The sequence below is a fragment of the Gambusia affinis genome, linkage group LG12, assembly GCF_019740435.1.
Source record: "Gambusia affinis linkage group LG12, SWU_Gaff_1.0, whole genome shotgun sequence".
NCBI classification, from domain to species: Eukaryota; Metazoa; Chordata; class Actinopteri; order Cyprinodontiformes; family Poeciliidae; genus Gambusia; species Gambusia affinis.
This window is the reverse complement of record NC_057879.1, coordinates 23947767-23967857: the sequence shown is the minus strand read 5'-3', so window position 1 is coordinate 23967857 and position 20091 is coordinate 23947767. Positions and strand designations below refer to the sequence as shown.

General features: G+C 37.4%; 1 protein-coding gene across 1 annotated transcript; it reads left to right on the top strand.

The window, feature by feature from the left end:
• The first annotated feature begins 173 nt into the window (after positions 1-173).
• On the top strand, positions 174-18552 carry pip4p1a (phosphatidylinositol-4,5-bisphosphate 4-phosphatase 1a). Its single transcript, XM_044134599.1, has 7 exons — positions 174-516; positions 1418-1611; positions 7635-7741; positions 10227-10332; positions 12199-12251; positions 14278-14368; positions 16478-18552. Exons 1-7 carry the CDS (start codon positions 399-401, stop codon positions 16619-16621), a joined length of 813 nt encoding a protein of 270 aa, XP_043990534.1. The 5' UTR covers positions 174-398; the 3' UTR covers positions 16622-18552.
• Positions 18553-20091: the final 1539 nt, after the last annotated feature.

Below are 20091 nucleotides of genomic sequence, written 5' to 3'. Positions count from 1 at the left end.
TCACCTCTATAAAAAAAATGGATCTCATATATTTCTTAAAGTTACATTAGCTGGCCTAAAACAACAATAACAAGTTTCCTGTCTTTCCACTGGGTGCAGATGGCAATAAATGGGAAGTCACGATAAGTAAATAACAGAAGCATAATGCGCCTGACCTAATGTTATCATCAGGGCGCATCTCTGAATCATGCCCGGTGAGAGCAGTGCCACACCCTCGGGCACCGTTACCTCAGCAGCACTGGTACTGGGTGCTCTGGGTTGGTGTTGGTGGGTGGGTGTGATCATGTGACGCCTTCATTTCCGAGACAACAATACAACACCGAATCGGTCTGTATCCTCTCTCCCGCGCGCTCTCTCTCTCTCTCTCTCTCCCCCCTTACCTGCGCCTTGCTCTCGTTATGGCGGACGGCGAGAGGTCCCCGTTGCTCTCAGATTTGGGGGATGGTGCTCTTGGCAGCGGTAATGGCGGGGTTTCTCCCGGCGCTGGGTCCTACGGTGTACCCAACAAACCAGAGGGTGAGTATGCAGAGTGATGCATCCTCTGTCCTTACTCCAGCCCCTAGCCTCTGTTAGCCTAGCTTACCATAGCCTCTAGCACTGACTGGGCATTACGGTTAGCCTGTTAGCTTCATTATGACAGGGACTAATTGTAGAGTGTTAATGTTGCTTGATAAGAATATTGTACATAATAGCATCTAATGAACACACTCCCTCTGATAAATTGTGTCGTTTTATATAATTTATATGAACCAGGTAACCGTTGTATTATTAGCTTAAATGATGCTAACTCTTTAGCACCTATTTGCTAAGCTTTTCCGTGAACTTGTTTTAATGACACTATTAGAATGAATATTTTGGGGGCATTCTGTTATTTTGAATAGTTTGTTTTAGCATAATGTTGTCTCTGGCTGTCTAAATAGAAGAAACGATAGCGGTTGGCTAGCATCCTAGAAACACCTGATTTGATTGACAGGAGGAAGCGACTACGGATGCTGCGGAGGGATGCTGCGACCAGTCATAACTCCCAGGAAAAGCATTTAAATCTTCAAAGAGAGAATATATGTCACTTTTCACTAGCCTCTCAGTTTTTGCTGAATAAAAAAAAAAAGATAGAGCAGGCTTTTCTGTGATTTTTAGGTTAAGCTGTTCCACACAGTGTAGTTTAGCTTTTGCTAATACCCAGACTCTCATGTGTTGAAACCGGCTCTCCTCTGCATTCCAAGACTGTTTTTCTACTAAAGCTCCTTTCTGCTGAACTCCAGACCTAATCTCATTATCTTGTTTGCCGTAATGGGTTACTTGTCATGAGTCTTTTTTTCCCCAGTCCACTGCATTTCTCTTGTGACTTCCAACAATCACACATTTGTCACACAGGCATTACTACTCTTATATTTTGTATTCTATCCTCCTTGTTCAGGTTTCCCTCCGTTCCCCAGTGCCAGTCAGCCCTCTGTACTCCTAGGGGAGGACCCTCCACCCTACTCCCCACTTGCCTCCCCGGAGAGCGGAAATGCCCCTGTTATCAGCTGCAGGGTGTGTCAGAGTCTCATCTCCGTGGAGGGGAAGATCCACCAGCATGTGGTGAAGTGTGGGGTTTGTAATGAAGCTACGGTGAGTTACTCCAAAAGAGTGTACAGCTAAATATGCAAAAAAAACTCGGACACACAAAATAGAGGCACCAACGATTAGATCTGTCATCATAAATTAGTTTAGATCTCAGTTTACCACAGATTTATTGAGCAGATTGCACTGTTTGTAAATCTGATTCAGGGTCTCCACTCAATTCCAATTTGTTGAAAAGACTTATTTACAGCACTGTCTCCACCTTTTGCTAGAGGTTTCAGCAGAATTGAAAATGTCAGAACAATTTAAATTAAGGTAATTTCCAAATCTGGATAAGAATGAAAAAATAGAGTATGGAAAAATATAGGATTTCTGCACTTTTTTTCATGTCCTATTCTCTAAGGATTGTATTAATGAATTAATTAATTCATTCATTAATTCATAATTGCACTTTCCAAACAAAAGTTTGTTGTATTTTATGTTTAAATGCTTGACCAAGGTATTCAACCTTTTTGTTTTTGTCAGTTTGTTTTGTTATTATTAATTTTACATTTGCTGTTGTATTTATTTATAATTGAATACATTTATGTCTGTGTTTGAAATAAGAATTGTTTTAAGTTAATTCAGCACTGTTTTTCTTGTATTGGACTGGAATCAGCAACTCTAAAACTCAGATGTTTGTATCGGAAGTGAAAAAAGGGCATCGACCCTCCAAGAATAAGCGAGTATAGACAATAGATAAATTTGTATTTTTATACTTTAATGTCAGGTTAATTACTGAGAAAACCAAGTAGCCGGCTCTGGAAAGCTCTGAAATGTTTACATGAAAATGTGTAGAAAACCTGTTTGCAGCAGCTACTTGTTGTATTTTACTCAGCATTTTCCTACTGACATTATTGTAAAGTATCCTTATGTTGAGCTTGTGTGTTTTATAAATTGATTCAGAGTCATCCATGTCTGGTTCATTAAGCTTACAGAAATCAGTTTTATTCTTCACCCCTTGTTAAACGGGTATACAAAATTTAAAAAGCTAACAGGAGGATATATCGGTATTAGATTTGTATCTGCACATGCAAATTTGAGACTTTTATCTTTACATTTTCCAATTAAGAATGTCTCCATTGTCAGGCGTGCCATGGTGGCATAGGGGGTAGCGCAACCCATGTTTGGAGGCCTTGAGTCCTCGACGTAGCTGTCGCGGGTTTGAATCCCGGATTGCGCTAAATGCTGCATGTCTTTCCCCCTCTCCTTCCCCGTTTCCTGTCAGCCTACCTTCATATAAGGGACACTAGAACCCACAAAAGACCCCCTGGAGCGGTTAAAAAAAAAAACGTCTCCATTGTCCGTCTTGACAACAGACTGGACTAGACTTGTAACAGTGTAGCTGTTAAGAGGGAACAGAGCAGACTGTACTTCTTAAGAAAGCTTAGGTTCTTGAAGTAATTTAAGCTAATTTTGCACTTCACTTAGAAGTAAATAAACCATTTCAGTATCACACTGGCATCAACATAGATTCTTGCTGTATCAATTATAAGTGGACAGCTCTAAATATGAACATCCAGTCCTGGTTTTAAAACGCACGCTGAGGCATTTGACATTGACATGGTTCAGACTTGTTGACAATATTTTCAGTTATTTATTGCAAAATTTGTGATTCACTGACTGATGGATGTAAAATCAGTAAAGATGGATAAAATAGTTTGTGACTACAGAGTTTAGAACCAGATCAAAGGCACTGAGGTTGTTGACCACTCCAAAACTCCTCTGCTGTACATTCACCAACAGATCGCTGTTTGATCCACAACTTGACTGTGAGCATAAGTGCTGTGTGCCAGCAGGTGAGCATGGCATATTCCAGTGGAGAGCTAAGATTGTTTTTGTGTAACTGACAGCCCTTTTATGGCATACTGAGCAATATCAACTCCTATCGCAATCAGAACAAACATTACACTGCAGCAAACACTAAGGCCTGATTATTTTTTTAACAGAACCACAAAGATTTCAACAAGAAAAGAACAAATAATGATCCACAAGTTGCTATTTTCAATCGGCCTTTCGATTGTAACAATGCTGATTATTGTTAAAATGCAGTAAACTAAACTGACCGACTTCCAATTCTTATAAGACCTTTTTAAATCCTTTACCAGACTCATAAGCTGCCACAATTCTCCCTCTTGATGTCTCAGACAGCTGTTTGGGTCTCACAGTGGTGTTCACTCTCACTTCATCAGTTAGGATCACAATAAATTTAATATCTGAGGATTAAACAGGAAGAACCTTCAAATTGCTGAGTAATTGGGTCATAATTAAGTGCAGCGGATGCACTGTGGCTGTGTGTCAAATTAACCAATTTTAAAAGGTCTATTGATTGTTTTATCACTTGAACGTTTCAGTATTGTTATAATTCACCATCTTCTTTCAGCTTTTCCATTCAGAGATTGCCTCTGCAGATCATCTTTCTCCATTTAGTCCTAGTTTTTTTTGTGGTTGTTGTTTTTTTTACGTCTCCATGTCCCTAATCCTATAGAGGTTAGGGACATGGAGACAAAATATTGTAATTAAGGAAAATACAATATTTTGTTCCTAAGATGCACTTTTGGTGATAGTGCTCACACACACACTAACAAACCATCTAAGTTAGTAGTGCCCAAAGTCAGTCCTATCCTGTCTTTAACAACAGTTCTAATATTCAGTTACCTGTTAATACAACTACATATGTAGTTATTGTCTGCATCTATGTGGGATAACCTCCAAAGGTAGAGAATGTGTTGCAAACTGTTACACAGCATTCAAATCTGCCAGTTTCATTTCTCCTGCTGTCAGTTATACAGTCTTAATGTGGGATGTCAGCAGTACTAACTAAAAAGTTAGTTCTGTCATTGTTAAAGCACTGCAACAACGTAGTATTCAATTCAAATTATATCTGTCACTGAAAGATTACAATCATTGCTCACCAATCAATTTTTTTATCATTGTAATTTACATGTTTTATTATATAGATATTGTATTTATGTTTGTATTTTGTCCTCTATTGTCTGTGTTTTATTGTTTTGTGAGGACAGGAAGCAGAGCTGCTCAATCCTTTCAAAATAAGAGCATGGATATAAACGTCTTAACTACTTGAATTCTTACGTCAGTAACCTGTGCATTAACACAGATGTTGAGCTTTATTCATCTGAAAGTTTACAAAGCAACCATGTAAATAGTACTTTAGAATATATCACTTAATATTAATTTTGGGAAAACTAATTGTGCTAAATATTTTAAAGCTAAATAAAATTTTTTTCTTTGGACTAGCGGAAGTGTGGCCACTACTGGATGTTAGGGTATATGTGTCTCTGTAAAGACGAAGAGGTTCATGTTAAATTCATGTAGCCTTAAGTCCAGAATCTGGATCTTATTTCCAACACTTACCTTAAGCATAAACAGAACAATTCCTACTCTAATGACTGAGGTAGTTGTTTTAAATGTAAAACAAAAAGGTAGAAATGAACAACAGACTCAAAAATAAGAGCTGAATTTTTCTTTTTTGAAAAAAAGAAAACTTCTGAGCTCCAAATTAATGTTCAGACTGATTTGGTTGGATGAATGCAGTATAAGTCAGTTTGTAATTAGGTCTTCTTCCAAATGGCATATTGTCAGTGAAGTTTATAATGAAAATATTCATCACACGCAGCATTATTAAATAATTTAATTTATAATCAGAGCTGATTTCTGCAGAGACAAGGACACGAACAGACATAAGCGACACGTTTAAAAATGCCTGCACGTACAATAGCTCTCATTATGCTTGTGTGGTAATTACAACAATGATTCAATTATTTGATGTAATGCTCTGAAGTCTTTTGAAATTATTACCTCTATCCAGAGACTGCAGAGTTGTGACGAGAAAACAGCTGCTCAGCCCAAACTTTACTTGCCAACTTCTAATCATGTGTTCGACCACAGAAAAAGGTTCCCGTTGATTGAGGCAGGGGGGGAACGATTTGACAGTTGCGCTGATGAAATCGCTGCGAGTAATTTCACCAGCAATCACAGCTGCATTCACAGGTTGACGTGGTTCCTGGAGGGTGCATCGCTGGCAGTGCAGATCAATATGCAGATGGGAGAAGAAATGTAAGATTTGCATCAGGCCGTACCGATAAGTAATAACTACTTGCAGATGGAGGCAACATATGTAGATTTACACAATACATTATGTAGAGCTTGTGTAGACATGCACTGTTAGGCATGTTTTATCAAGTATATTGTCACCCAGGTCTCTAATTAAGCTGTTTTAAGTCAATCATATAAGCACCTGCAGTTATTTAAATTAAATGTGCCATTTTCTTTGTTTATTAACATCATTATTTGGGCTCTGTTAGGCACATATGATCTTCTTTCATGACCGGTTGTTGATCTGCTCATTATTGCAGCAATGTTTGAAGCTGCAGTGCACATCTTTCAATGTTTGTATTCTTATTACATTAAAATAATTTCCAGTTGAAGAGGGGTAACAGAGGAATATAGAGTGTTTATTGTACTGAATGAGTCTGCTAGTGGCTTTGATCCATGGAAGTATTAGAGAGACTCCTGATTATAGCTGTAATGTCCACAATATGTCATTCTTGATTACAAACGAGAGAACTAGGATTTATGCATATAATAATGTCCCGGACCTTGAGCGGATGGCAGTAAACAAGCCAATGTGTTTGTGCGTTTTAGCATCACCATTTTAGCTTCCCTTTGGCTCAAATGGTAAATAAATAAATAAATAAAAACAGGATCAGCTAGCATCCATCCTAAGGTTTTGGGTGAAGCATAAACCCATCTGAATGTAATCTGGATTGTCTCTTTTCATTTGATCAATAGGTGGAAACTGACTGCAATAAACATCATTGCAAGTCAAAGATTTTGCACTTAGGCATATTTATACCAAAGCAATGGAGTATATCAGTCACAGGAAACAAAAGTGCATGATTTATTTTGTCAGAACACCTAAAAAATATTTAGTTAAATGAAACCAGTCAGAGAAGTGCAACACAAGTAATAACATGTAAAAGTACAAATTAGAGATGCACCAATCTGATATTAATGTCTGTATTGGTCCCAATATTGGGGGGAAAAAAAAATCTAGATCAGGTATTGGTGACAATGTGCCAGATCCAAAAGGGCAGATCTAGTCAGTTTAATTCTGTTTTGTGCTCTGAGCTACATCATGTTTTATTTATTTATTTGTTTTACATCATATGTAGAATTCTTAATTGCACTTTCTGAACCATTCAAAATTAGTTTTGTTGCTGTTTACTTTTGCGTTTGACCAAGATGGTAAATCTATCATTTTGTCAGTTCCAGTTTCTTTATTATTTATTTTACTTTGGCTGTTATTCTCTTGATTGCACTGATTGAACAGACTAAAGTTATGTTATTTGTTTTACATGATTAACCACATTTGGAAAGCTATTAGTGTATTTAAGTGTGCTTTATTGGTACAGAGTTATCAAATAGATTTTAATTTAGTATATTTATGTCTTTGTTTTTAAAAAGGAAATGTTTAAGACAGTTCAGCACTGTTTTTCTGTATCAGATTGTTATAAGAAATATGTTGTTGCAAAGGTTTGATTAAAACCTTATATGATGGTACATGTGAAACAATCTGTGATTTTAAGTTGATGCCTTGAAGAAAATATACTATGTGCAACAAAACATTTTATGCGCACCTTTAATAAAACACTCAAACATAATTGGGGCTAAATAGCGCTCCAGTTTATTATTTATGCTTAAGTTTTATAAACATACACTTCTTATTTCACAAAACAAATGCAAAAGTTTTGGTGTTCTTATACCATTCCACACGCTGCTTAATTGGCTCTTTGAGTTATTGTTTTACATTTGAACTCTTACTAGTTATAAATCACCACCTTAACTTGCAGTTTGTGTACAGTTTGTGCTAGAAAACAATTTTCTCCTTCCTGTACTATTTATTTATTTATCCTCGCCCATCACATATAATTGGCTCGTTATCTTCTCCTTTTCGGCTCTGAGGTTCTGCTGCCTTCTGATCCCCTGAGCGTTTCTGTCTCCCTCTGCAGCCCATTAAGAATGCCCCAGCAGGAAAGAAGTACGTTCGCTGCCCTTGCAACTGTCTTCTCATCTGCAAAGTCACTTCTCAGAGGATTGCCTGTCCCCGACCATATTGGTGAGAAACTCTGTGTTTGTTTTGTGATTGCGAATGCACAGCCCTGCAGAACTCCTGTAACACACTTTCCTGCTAGAAGGAAAGAAAAGCAGAGGAAGCAAGGTGCAGTGAGAACAGCGGGCCTTCAATGAAGGCCTTACTGCCAGCACAGTTAACATGAGGAAACCTCATTAAACCTCGTGGCATGAATTTTTTACTTCTATTTGGCAAGCATTATGAAATGTGGAAAGTTACTGTAGCTCATACTGTAAAAGTTGTTTTTTTTTCCCCTGGAATCTCCAGCTGCATGCTAATTTTATCATCCATATATCGGTTTATACTCAGGACACTTTTTAGAGCAATGGAGTTTGGATGAATAAAGAGATTCGAAAAAATCCTCAGGCAATTTTTGCAGTTTTGACAAAAGCTTTCTGTCTACTGTCTCTAAGGTGCAAAGAGTTTCCAAGCCTCTTTAGAGAAAAATACACACAGTCTATCCCAAAACACAAAGCTGTCGGTCCTAATAAATGTATTGTTTTAGCAACTCATCCGAACTTTATGATTTTGATGCCTGGTTTGCTTCATAGAGGTGGTGGGATTTAGGAATTGATATTGCAGTTCAATCTTCTCCATTTTATCAGCAGATGCTGTTTGTTTTTTTTATTTGCTGTGGATCATAAAGCAGGCTGCACTAAATACATGCAGACATAAAATCAATTCCAGCACATCGGAGCAATTTGAATCAAGACACAGTTGTCCTCTCTTTAGCAACAAGTGCAGCAAGTGCACCAGTGATCAGGGATAAACATAAAAAGCAACTTTATTTTAAGCCCAGTAGATATTTTTATTTTAGTTTGGGAAATTATTTGCAACAAATGAGATGATTTACCTTCTAGGACATCCCTGACTATTTATATAATTTCTGTGTAATGTAACCAGCCATTCTTTCTATTTGCCTTTGCTGTAATTATATAACTATAGCATGAAAACTCAAGTTTGCCCACATTGAGAACCCAAAAATACTACTATGATGTCCCCTACCAGGGTTTTCTCTCGAAATATAAAATTAGTAATGGCACATTTTCCTTTTTTTATATGAAGCCTTTGGTTGTAGTAAACTCTGCTGTTGCCTGTGGTGTACTGTCTCCGTTTGACCAAAAAGTTCTGAGGCAATTTTTTTTAAAGAACAAAAAAAGCTTATTTTTCTACATCTGCGTATTACATTCCTGATTTAACCTTATGTTTGACTTCTTTGACGGTAACAGATGTTTTTAAGATGATCTTGGACTAACAATTCAGTAAATTTCTCCACATAAAAGCATTGTTAGCAGGAGAAAGATGAGATTTAGTTGAAGACTGCAGCTGTGTGTGTCAACTTTAATGTCGTGTCTGACTGGAACTTGGTGGCAAAGCCCTAAAATTAAATATTTGCAATCAGGGCATCAACATTTTTTTAGAGATGTACAAATCAGACGACTGGTGCTAATTTTCCTTCTACCTGCAATAAACATTGATTTATTATTCATTATTTTGGTATCTGTTCATTAAATGTCTTAAGATTTTAAACTCCCAATTGTTTCGGTCTTTAAACACATCAACAGGACATTCCTTGTTTTGAGTTTAGTAATAATCAAGTAGTAACAGCAGAACATGCTTTGTTTGTTTTAAAATGTGATCGACATGTTTCAGTTATTGAATTATAATGAAGTTTACACAGACGGATTTGTGAGTTAGTCATGACAATATAAACTGGAATAAGCAAGTTAGACCTAAAATAAAACTGATATCTGTTTCTGCAGGGAAACGGCTTGATTTGTGCGCATCTAATTGTTTTAAACTAAGCTTAAAGACTATCTGAAATCAGGAATTTATAAAATAATAAATCTATAAATGCTGATCATAGTTAGCCTTTCAGCTACAACCTCTGTTGAATTAAATATATAGCTGTATTTAAAAGCATTACTCTTTAACTTCTTGCTGAAATCTTGTACCGTTTTACCGTTCTGGTAAAACGGTACATTGTTAGATATTCTAAACATAAGTGGACATATTTACATAATATTCCTGTTTTCACTAACATCAGCCTAATGGAGTATAATTGCTTACTGAGCTCTGCAAGCTGTTTTTGCTTATTGTGTGCATTCCTCGTAGGCAACTTTCCCTCATTAAATACTCTTAAATTTTACCTCCAGTGTCACTGTTTTGCATTCAAGCCAGACACGCTGACTCAACCAACACTTCTCCGTTCCCCTGTCTGATCAGTGATTCCGAGCCGCTGTCTGTGTCGGGGGAAGTAGATTTTTATGGAGGTTTTGTGTATAGTAATGAGAGGACAGGCTGTTGATGGATTTCATAAAGCCGTGCTGCAGCACGCCCTTGAGATAGCGGCTCAAAACATCAGGCTTTATGACAACGCAGTTTGCTCTCACACCAAATTTTATCATGATTGTGATAATTCACTTGTGGTGGGAATGCTGACTTTGTGTGCCTGCCTGTCTCCTTCCAGCAAGAGGATAATAAATCTGGGTCCTGTTCATCCTGGGCCGGCCAGTCCTGACCCTCAGCCTGCTGGAGCCCGGGTCTCCTGTGGACACTGCAGCAACACCTTCTTGGTAACGGCTTTCTCCTTAAAAATACATCAAAATAATAAAGAGAAACAAGTATTGTCAGAATTCAGCTTGCATCACAGTCCTTTTTGGTGAAATTTGTTTGAATTTTTTATTTGAAAAATTTAATTACACTATAAGAAACTGTTTATTTTAACTTTCTTCAGACTAGATTAAGACCACTATCGGTATTCAGGATCATTCATATTGTTTGAATGTCGCTGGATTATGATAAATCCTTCTTCTCTGTTTGCTCTGAGCAGATTTATTTGATTTCTGGCTTTAAAAAGCAACCTAAAAATCACACAACTTCCTTCAATCAACCAATCTCTGTGCAATATGGAGGTGTATGTATGCTCCTCTGCAGCTGGTAGCCCAGCTCATCAATGTAAGTGTAATTTGAAGGTGTGTTTGTTTCTAGTTAGGCTTTTGGCCTAACTTAGAGGTGGGCATTTTATTATGAGAAGTAATTTGTTTTATCGTTGTCTCAATAACAATAAAGTTATTTCTAACATCAACATGTGAAAATCTCAGCCCTCTTTGCTCGACTTTACATCAATACAGTGAAGGGCTGATTTGTTGATTAATTTTTGGAGCAACCCATTAAGAATTAGATTGCAAAAGGTGCTCATTAGGAGCTAAAACATTATCATTTGAGGAGTTTTGGATAGAACATATTTTTTCATATCCTAAATCCAAAATGTATATATTCTTGTGCAGTTTTTGCTTAATTACTGCTCTGGGTATGTTATACTTTTGACAAAATTACCAATTTTTAAAGGCATTCTCCAGTTAACGATTAATCTATTGCCAAATTAGTTGACGATTATTTCAATCATCAATTTATCTAATGTCAACCTTATCTTGTGTAGCTTTAACAAGGCCAAAGGTCATTAACAAACCACCACTGCTACTACCATGCTTTTCTATAACGCTAGAAAAGCATGGAAGTAGCAGTGTGAAAGGGGCCTTGATATTGGCATCAACACAGCTGTCAAGTAAAAAATAGAGAAAATCCTAAACCTTTTAGAAGAAAGTAACTAACATACAGGTATGCAAAGCTTTAGATAGACTAAAGAGCAGTTCCACTGCTTTGCTGACAAGCAGAATAATAATAAAAGCACGTTGGCTTTTGTCTTTTTGATCCTCGGGTGAGTTTTCTTCCCTCCAACTGAAGCATTCTGGAAGAATTTCTGCAGGTCTACAAGATATTTGTTATGAAATATGCTGGTGCAAGTAAATTATTAAAAAGACAGGACATCCTTCTTGCGAGCCAAGAATATGTTGAGTTATCGCTGCAGATCAATAGCCATAACAACACACTGCTGATGTATTGTGGTCATTTTATGTTGAAGGGAAAGAAACATTTTTCCTTGCTGCCTTTTTTTTAACAATGTACAAGACAAGTAAAGATAGTTATGAAATATATGATGGAAGAGAGGACATAAAAAAAGGAGGAGAACGGATAATTCTGTTAAATATTGTCTGACTGATGCAGAAGGAGGTTTTTAAAGTTTAGATTTACGTAACCGCTTGAAGACAAGATGGCTGAATGAAAATACAAATCTGTGCCCTGGGTGGGTTTGTAGACTAATTAGTTTTCACCCAAGCAGTGATGATATGTTGTGTTGGTCTGTCTGGGATGTATTTTCACTCCTCATGTATATTTATTATGGAAATGAGAATAGAGTTTTAAGTACAAAGTGCCTGCTGAAGCAAAAAACTGCAACGCCTGTTAGCGGGAAATAAAAAGTGTTTCACAGTGGGCACACTTGATAAGTTTTTATCACTGTAGCTGAAACCTTGGCAAACATGCAGCTTGCTTTTTTGGCTCCATTTGGTGCTCAGGGTGTTTAACTTTTGTGATTTCAGTGGACAGAGTTCACGGACCGGACGCTGGCCAGGTGCCCGCACTGCAAAAAAGTGTAAGTAGCTTTACACACTTTTTTTTTCTCACACATCAGCTGACTTTTTCTGTGCTCATTTTCTTTACCGTCTTTGGCCTCTAGCTGAAGCTTTAACCTGCAGAGCCATCCTAAGAGAAAAGATCAAACATTCCCATTGGTTTTCAGGTGATAAAAAGCCTGAACTTATTTATTCCTCCTCAGTTTCAATTTGAAAATGTCCTGCCCTGGAGGATTTAGTTTGAACATTGCTGCAGTCCATTTCTCTGTAATGTATAAATAAGCTTCTTAGTGTTTTTCACAATGTTCTTGTGAGCAGCTGCAAATGAAAAGAAAAGCAGCTATGAGGTTGTTTAAATCACGCCCTTTTAATAGCCAGGGCTCTGAGGCAGAAATTTGATTAAGATGGAAAATTACTGAATATAAAAAATATTTGTACTTTTTCAGACTTTATTCTCTGTCCCATTAAGTAAACATTGTATTTATCCATGTACCTAGTCGTCTATTTATCTGTCCACTCAGTCAAGTCATAGATTTAGAGGTTCTATATTAAAATACTGACCTCTGCAGCACATGAATTTGAAATTTCTTCCAATTTTGTTTATTGTGTAAAACGAGCAAAAAATAAAAGTATTGCAAGCTTTGGGAATTTTAAGTTGCCATTTAATTTTAGTTTGCACATGTACAGTTAAACCAAAAACTATTTATAGTAAGGCTGCACAGATCGCAGTTTTCTGACTGATCACAGATCTTTAAAACACCTGAGCTGCTGATTCTTATTTTGGCCAATACCCATTGTTTTATTTTTCCTTTGGGAAAGTTGCTAAATATATTGAGAAATTAGCTGATTTGGAAGCAGAGGAGTTACTGTTGTCACCCCCTTTCAGTACAGAGCAAAATTGGACAGGGGTTGATTTTCAAAGGTAGATAAGATCAGTGGATTTGATCGATTTCACATAGTTATTGACTGACCACAGATCACCCCAAATTAAATAATTGGGGTTGATTTATCAGTGCACCTCTGATGCATTCAGCTAAATAAATATGATTTGTGTTCACCTAAAACAGCTCAAGTGCCTTAAAAGAAATAAACAATGAGGTGAAAGTGATAATTAGTGATGAGTCATATCTGCATTGTGGATGAAGATGAAGATGCTGGAATTATTCTTAAGAGTAAGTCCAGTGAAATGTATAAAAAAGAAAAAATGCACAGTTTGCAGGTGGATGAGGTATTTTCAGGTTATTTTCTTGTCTAAGTGGGTTTGATGATGGTTATAAAGCATCTTTCCGCAGAACAAAGTGAGTGAAAACTTTTTTTCCTCCCTCTTTGACACGCACATCAGCTCAGTGATGTCAAACAGTCCGACTGAAAATTTATGGTAGCGTTTGAAAAAGAATGGTCCATGACAGGACTCCTTCGTGCAAAGCTGATCTGTCTGCAGCTGGGTGAGCAAGTTGGTAACTGATTGATGAAGGTCTTTGTTTTTCATTTGTAAGGTCCATGCCTCAACAGCTCAAACTGTCAGGGGAAAAAAAGTGAGGGAAGAAGGAACAAAGTGCTTTTTTTCCACTTCTGATGCAGTCGTTTTTCCTGCAATTAGACTAAAAAGACTAAGTCAGAAGTTGGAGACTTTTTTTATTTAATTTTATCACAGCAGAACTCATCACTGTGTTTATAATTAGCTTTATTTAGGAAACTTTGTCAGGTCAGAATATAAATGGAAGTATTTCTGGAGGTGTTACTTTATTTCCTTTTTTACAGGTACTAGAGCAAAAAAAAAAAAAAGGCAGTTGCTGTTGCTAAAGTTTTAAACATGGCGCTAGGCCTTATTGAGTGTTGTGAGTAATAAGAGATCCTTTCTGCAGACCCAGCGCTGCACATGCCAGCTCTAACAAAGCCATTGTTAATGACAGCAGATGTGCTGAGCATTGTGAACATCTGCGCCTTTCCTGGTCATTAAAATGGTTGCTGTTAAAACATCGTATGCCGTGGTGGTTTTTGTTTGGAGCAATAAAAAAATCTAACGTTTCCTCTCCTCCTCCGCAGGTCCTCCATTGGTCAGAGGTATCCCCGGAGGCGAAGCTTGTGGTGCTTTCTACTCTGCTTGCTGTTCAGCATTTCCACTGCTGGACTAATGGTGAGTGAACCCCAACAAGGATTTCATATTAGACAGTCGGAATGCCAACAATCTTTTTTTTTATCCTCTCAATTAAAGGGGCAGTATTATGTATTTCCTCTATACATTGTGTCATTTTATAGCACAATCAACTAATTGCTAATTTCAGTTGTTATAAAAATGGTATATGTATAAAACATAACTTGGCCAAAAGAAATGTGGTTTCCTAATTTAATGCTTTGAAATTGGGCCTCTGTCTCTTTAAAAACTTCACTTCTTTCTGGAACAAACTCAGTTCCTCTAGGTGTTTGCCAATTGCTGATGGCTAGTCTGAAGGAGCTGAGTGCAGGAGTTACAGGGGAGGACCGCTCTTTGAGGCTTGTAAATTACAACTCTGAGGAGTTGTGTCCTCCAGGGCAGTGCGTTTTGAACAGCTGAATGGTTGCCATGGAGATGAAAGGATTTCTCAAACATGTATGGAAGAATCAAAGCAACACCGTAGGTATGTTTCTGATGAGGGAATAACATTATAAAATGATGCTAAAAAAAGAGTTGATTTTACATAATACTGCCCATTTAAAAAGTCAGCCAAAAATAGATAGAAGCTGCAACCTACACCATGACCATCAGAGGGTGCAAGATGAGCACAACATGTGTAGATCTGCTTAGAGCTGTGAAGAAGCCAGTAAATGTCTCACCATTTAATCTAGTTTTATGAAAAAGGCTGTTTTAATTAGGAGAACGATACAAGAGCTGATAAACGCCAAGTCTTCATACGAGTGCACTTCATCAAATTTCTAACAGCATGTACCTAAAGGAAGGAGGTGCTCAAAGGGCTTTCTGGATTTAATTTAAAAAAAGCATATTATAAATGCAGGGATCTAAAGATTGATCTTCAACAGCTTTAACATGTTGAACATACGTTCGATCAGCAACAGAAGATGAGAGATCGGACCCAGAAAGAAACCTGAATCATTAAAACAATCCGGATTGTTCATTATTAATATAAGAGCAGAAAAACTGATATATAGGTCAGAGGAGGATGTTTTCTGACCTAATTCGTGTTTTAGTTTCTGTCTCAGGGAATCGGGTTTCAGTCTAACAGCTGGAAGAAATAACTTTGATCTGGAGGTTTGAAAACTTCTGACGGGGTTCCTACACTCCATCCATCCGTTTGTCCATCCATCCGTCTGTCCATCCATCCGTTCGTCCGACCGTCCATCCATCCTTTCGTCCGTCCTTTCTTGTCCATCCGTCATTCACCCTTTTCTCTCATCCATGCACTAATCCATCCTTCCGTCCATCTTTTCATCCATCCTTCCATCCTTTCTTGTCCATCTATCCAATCATCATTTTCTTTCATTTCTCAATTCATTCATTCATTCATTCATTCATTCATTCATCCATCTTTTACTCCCAACCAACCATCCATCCATTTGTCTTTTTCTGTCACCATTCCATCCATCCATCCATCCAGTCTTTATCTATAGTTTTATATTTAAGGCCTGCCCTCTACAGAATTTTCTGAGAAAAATTTCTGATGTTTAAATTTTGAATATTTAAATAAGTCTTCATCCTTTTTACAGCCATAACCATTTTCTTCTAGTTTGTAATTTGAATCCTGTATCTGCAGTGAAAATTTTTTCTGTGTCCCTCACACTTTTCAGTCCTGGTTCCTTCCACAGCTTCTTCCAAATAAAATCTATTAAAGCTGGTGGCTGTAATGTGACAAAACGTTTACTGGGTGTGAATATCGACTCTAGCTCGTAGATTTGTTTTATAGTTCCTTTTACATTACATGAGAGGTTTTACACTCATTCTTGAATAAAATAAAATATTTAATACATGGCTGTTTAATTTTTTTCTGGGGTTTACTGAGAGCGATTTATTAGCTAATCCACAAAAATGTTAATAAGTTAATCAGCAGTGAAAGTTTGCTGATGCTTAACTGGAATTCATTGAAGATTACAGCAACATAATTGGGCATTCCAGAAAAAGAACCTCTGCAAATATGATTATGTCTTTACGCCGCTTGGTTACTTGGATTTTCCATGTGTGGACTGGAGCCAGCCCATTGTTGTCGTAGCGTCATTTAAAGGGCCGGCTCTGTTCTGTCCCGTCTCGCTTCAGGCTGGAACGTGGGTGAAGGCACAGACCTACCCGGGGATCTACGCCTCCTGGGCCGTCATGCTGCTCCTGGTTCTGGTCACCTTGGCTCGGGCCTTTTACTGGGTGTGCATGAGGGTCAGCCAGCCCCTTCAGAACTTTACATAGAGGCCCGTCATCTGCCATCTCCCGACCCGACTGGACAGAGGAAAGATGGCTTTGAAACAAAACAGAATATATATATATTTAATCCAATCCCCCATGAAGAAGAAGTTCTGCTCCTCCTGTCCCTTCCCTTCTAGTCAGAAATGTTTCCAGAACTGGAATGGTGGCGGCTGCAGCTGCTTTATCGTATTTGAGTGGCTTCCAGCCTAGTGTAATGATGTCCTAATCCAATCATCTGGCCAGTGTGGGGATCATTTTAACATTTTAACACTTGTTTTCCTCTTTATTCCCGCGCTGTTGATAACGTTCAGCTTCAGTCTGTGGCGCTCCTATTTTTGTTTTGAGGTTATTCCCCATCAGTCCAGACTCAGTGTAAAACCATTCAGCCTTTAAGATGTTCAAACTGCAAAACAACTGTCAGATGAAGCTATTAATGCCGGCTTAAGCCTCCCTTTGTCAATCAAAAGAGCCAGAAGCTATAGAAACTTCTCTGAAAAATTACAATTTAGTGGAGTACGGTCGTAGGCGATGATTTTCCCCCTCCTTAACTTTATGTTTATGTCAAATTATTCCCCTGAGACTGACTTTGATCCAAATCAGCTTGAAAGCCTTAAGAGGAGGTGTGATAGAAGGATTCAGCACACAGACATGCAGCCACGTCAATGAATCACAACAAAGGGGAGATGCTCCTTTTTAGAGCTGCCTGGCTGCTTCGAAGGCAGCCCAGCCTCCTTCTTCAAAGATGGACCTAAAAGCAAATTTTCTCCTCACTTTTGTCCTTATCTCGGCAATAGAAGAAATAGTTGAAAGGGTTTTTTTGTTGTTTGATGAGAGCAAAGCCACAAGATTTATCTTTTACGTTTCATCTTGTTTTTTTCTTTCTATCTTTAAATCCATCATGTAAACCTATGAATGAAGACATTCCCATTCCCTAAAACATTCCATCATACAGGATTATTTTTGTGCTTTTAGTTCCTTTTCACTAAAGGAAACAAAATCTGGTTAAATGGAAAGTTTTTGTTCCTTTTTGCTATTTTTTGGTTGCAGTTCACTGCCCTGAATTTTCTTCTGCTTTAATGATTAATTTTTCTGAAGATGGAGGCTGAGCTCTCATTAGTTGCAGAATGACTAATATAAGAACAGCTACACACTACATACATTCTCACTCGTCCTGTTTGTGGTTCTGACTGCAGTTACGTTTTTGTTGTTCTCGTTTATGTAAAGTATGATGGCTTTTTTTTTTCTGCTGGATTGTAAATATTTATGTTAATGAAAAACAGAAGTGACTAAATGAATTGTTTCTTTGAGTTCAACACTAACTGCTGTGATTGTAAGTTTATTTGTTTTTAAGAGAGTTATTTTTGCAGCTCTTCTTCTGTGATGTATTTAATGTGCTGATTTTGTTACTAACCCAATGAGCCTCCGGACGCCTGGTTGTGTCCAAACGCACGTCAACAAAACTCACAATTATCAACATTCTCACATGCAAATATTTAAACCAAGTACAAGATGAAGAGAGGAGATTAGGTTAAGCTGTTACACTGAACTGAGGTTGCAGACAGTTCTTATGGAAGTGTCATTATTTATTATGCACGCTGCAAAATGGGATCACTTTTACATTTCAGTTACAGTTCTTGCAGTCTTATTATGGATGACTTTTGACAGAGCGAGGTTTTTTCTCAGCCTCCCTCCTTTGTATTTATTTCCACTACAATAATCTAACTGTCTCCTTCTATGACCACAGCATTTATTTATAAGGGCAAAATGAGGTGAAAGTGATCCTTTTTGCACTGGAGTGATCATGTTTTATTATCAGTGACTGCACATTAGATTAATCATGTTAAATCCAATAATCAAAAAGCTGGCTGATGCTCTTTTCAGAGTTGGTTTACACTCAAATAAAGACATGATGATGATGAACATGATGTATAAAACGGCTGGTCTTTCTTTTTTGTTATTGCATTTTTTATTAAGAGGTACACCTGGGTTCTTGACCAGGTTTTATACACCACAGCCCAGGATGGATTTGAATCTATGCTCTTACTTTGTGTTAGAGTGGAAAGCCCCTCTAAACTCAGAAATCTGTGCAAAATAAAATGAGAAATGCATTTTCTTTATTTTCCAGGTGTAGAAAAGTATATAAAAAAAGAGCAAACAGGACAATGGAAAAATACTACTTTTCCATAGTTTAGGCTCCATCTCACAGATGTGGTGACTGCGTTATAGTACAGTGAACCTTTTGTCATGTTGAGACGTTTTGAACTTTGGGATATGATGCGTCATCCTGCTGGAAGCGGCCATCAGAAGGAGGAAACTCATGTTCGACAACGATCAACCAAAGCTTTAGTGTTTAAACAGCAGGCAGGCGCCACTTAGAGAAATATATTTAAAGATTTAAATTGTGTTCAAATTATTTAGCAACTGTGTAAATAAAAACTGTTAAATAATTGTAACATCAGTTGTGTTGAATTATTAGCACAGTAAATGTTAAACAAAATGGGTCATCCCTGTAAAGAGACATCATTTGGATTTTGACTCAGTTCACATTATTAACACATCTGTCTTAAGAATGTAGCAAAAATAATTGAGATAATACAGCCAGGTTTTCAAACATAATTTATTGGAACTTATTGCTGTTACCATAACTACAAATACTTGATAATAAATTTTATAACAATGAACAATTGTGGCATGATAAATGCCCATACCTGGCAGTATGTCTTGTTGATGATGTAGTCTCCAACCTCCATATTAAACTTCATTTGTCCATATATGTGTTAAATGAATTGTTCTACATTATCCAGCTTTGCTTAAAGTAAAAAAAAAAAAAAAAACATTGGACAAGTTTGACGATCATAATTGTTACAGAATACTGAGATTAAGTCATCTTTCTCTGAAGTGGGATAATTGAGGTTAATCTGAAAAGCAAAATTCAGCCTTTTCTCATTTTGCAAAACCTCCATTAGTCTTATCTTCATTTTTTCAGTACCATAGCGAATTGTTTGAAAGCAGCTCCTTTTTTTTTTACCCCCCTCACTCGACCAGGCCTCCTTTTCGGCATCCTCTTGAGTTTCATGCGGATATATTTTTTGCCTGGACACAAAGAGATGGAGGGATTAAGTACGAGGAGGAACCTTTCAGAAACCACAGCTCCCCGGAGAGCGGCACAACCCTGGCAGGCTAAGAGGCCAGAAAGATAAAAAAAAAAGAAAAACAGAAACTGATTCCAAAGACTTCTGGTTTTTAAGTGAAAAGTGGGATCAGCAAGCTTTCATTCTGTCACATATGAATCCACACTCTGCTTTGGGGGCATTTTGTTGTAAATTTATTGACTTAATTTTTCATTCATGAAATTATCCCCCTTTACCTCTGAAGAGAGAGATGAGCCATATCACCGCTCAGCTTTTATTCTCTTCTCTGTATTGATAGCTTTCCCCCCTGTGAGATACTCTGCTGACAATTCAGCTGATGCA

Bases quoted from the DNA above. Each gene is read 5' to 3' on its own strand.
- pip4p1a (XM_044134599.1), top strand. From the start codon at position 399: ATGGCGGACGGCGAGAGGTCCCCGTTGCTCTCAGATTTGGGGGATGGT. The intron at 517-1,417 runs GTGAGTATGCAG...CTCCTTGTTCAG, and splicing joins TGTACCCAACAAACCAGAGG to GTTTCCCTCCGTTCCCCAGT. The intron at 7,742-10,226 runs GTGAGAAACTCT...GTCTCCTTCCAG, and splicing joins GCCTGTCCCCGACCATATTG to CAAGAGGATAATAAATCTGG.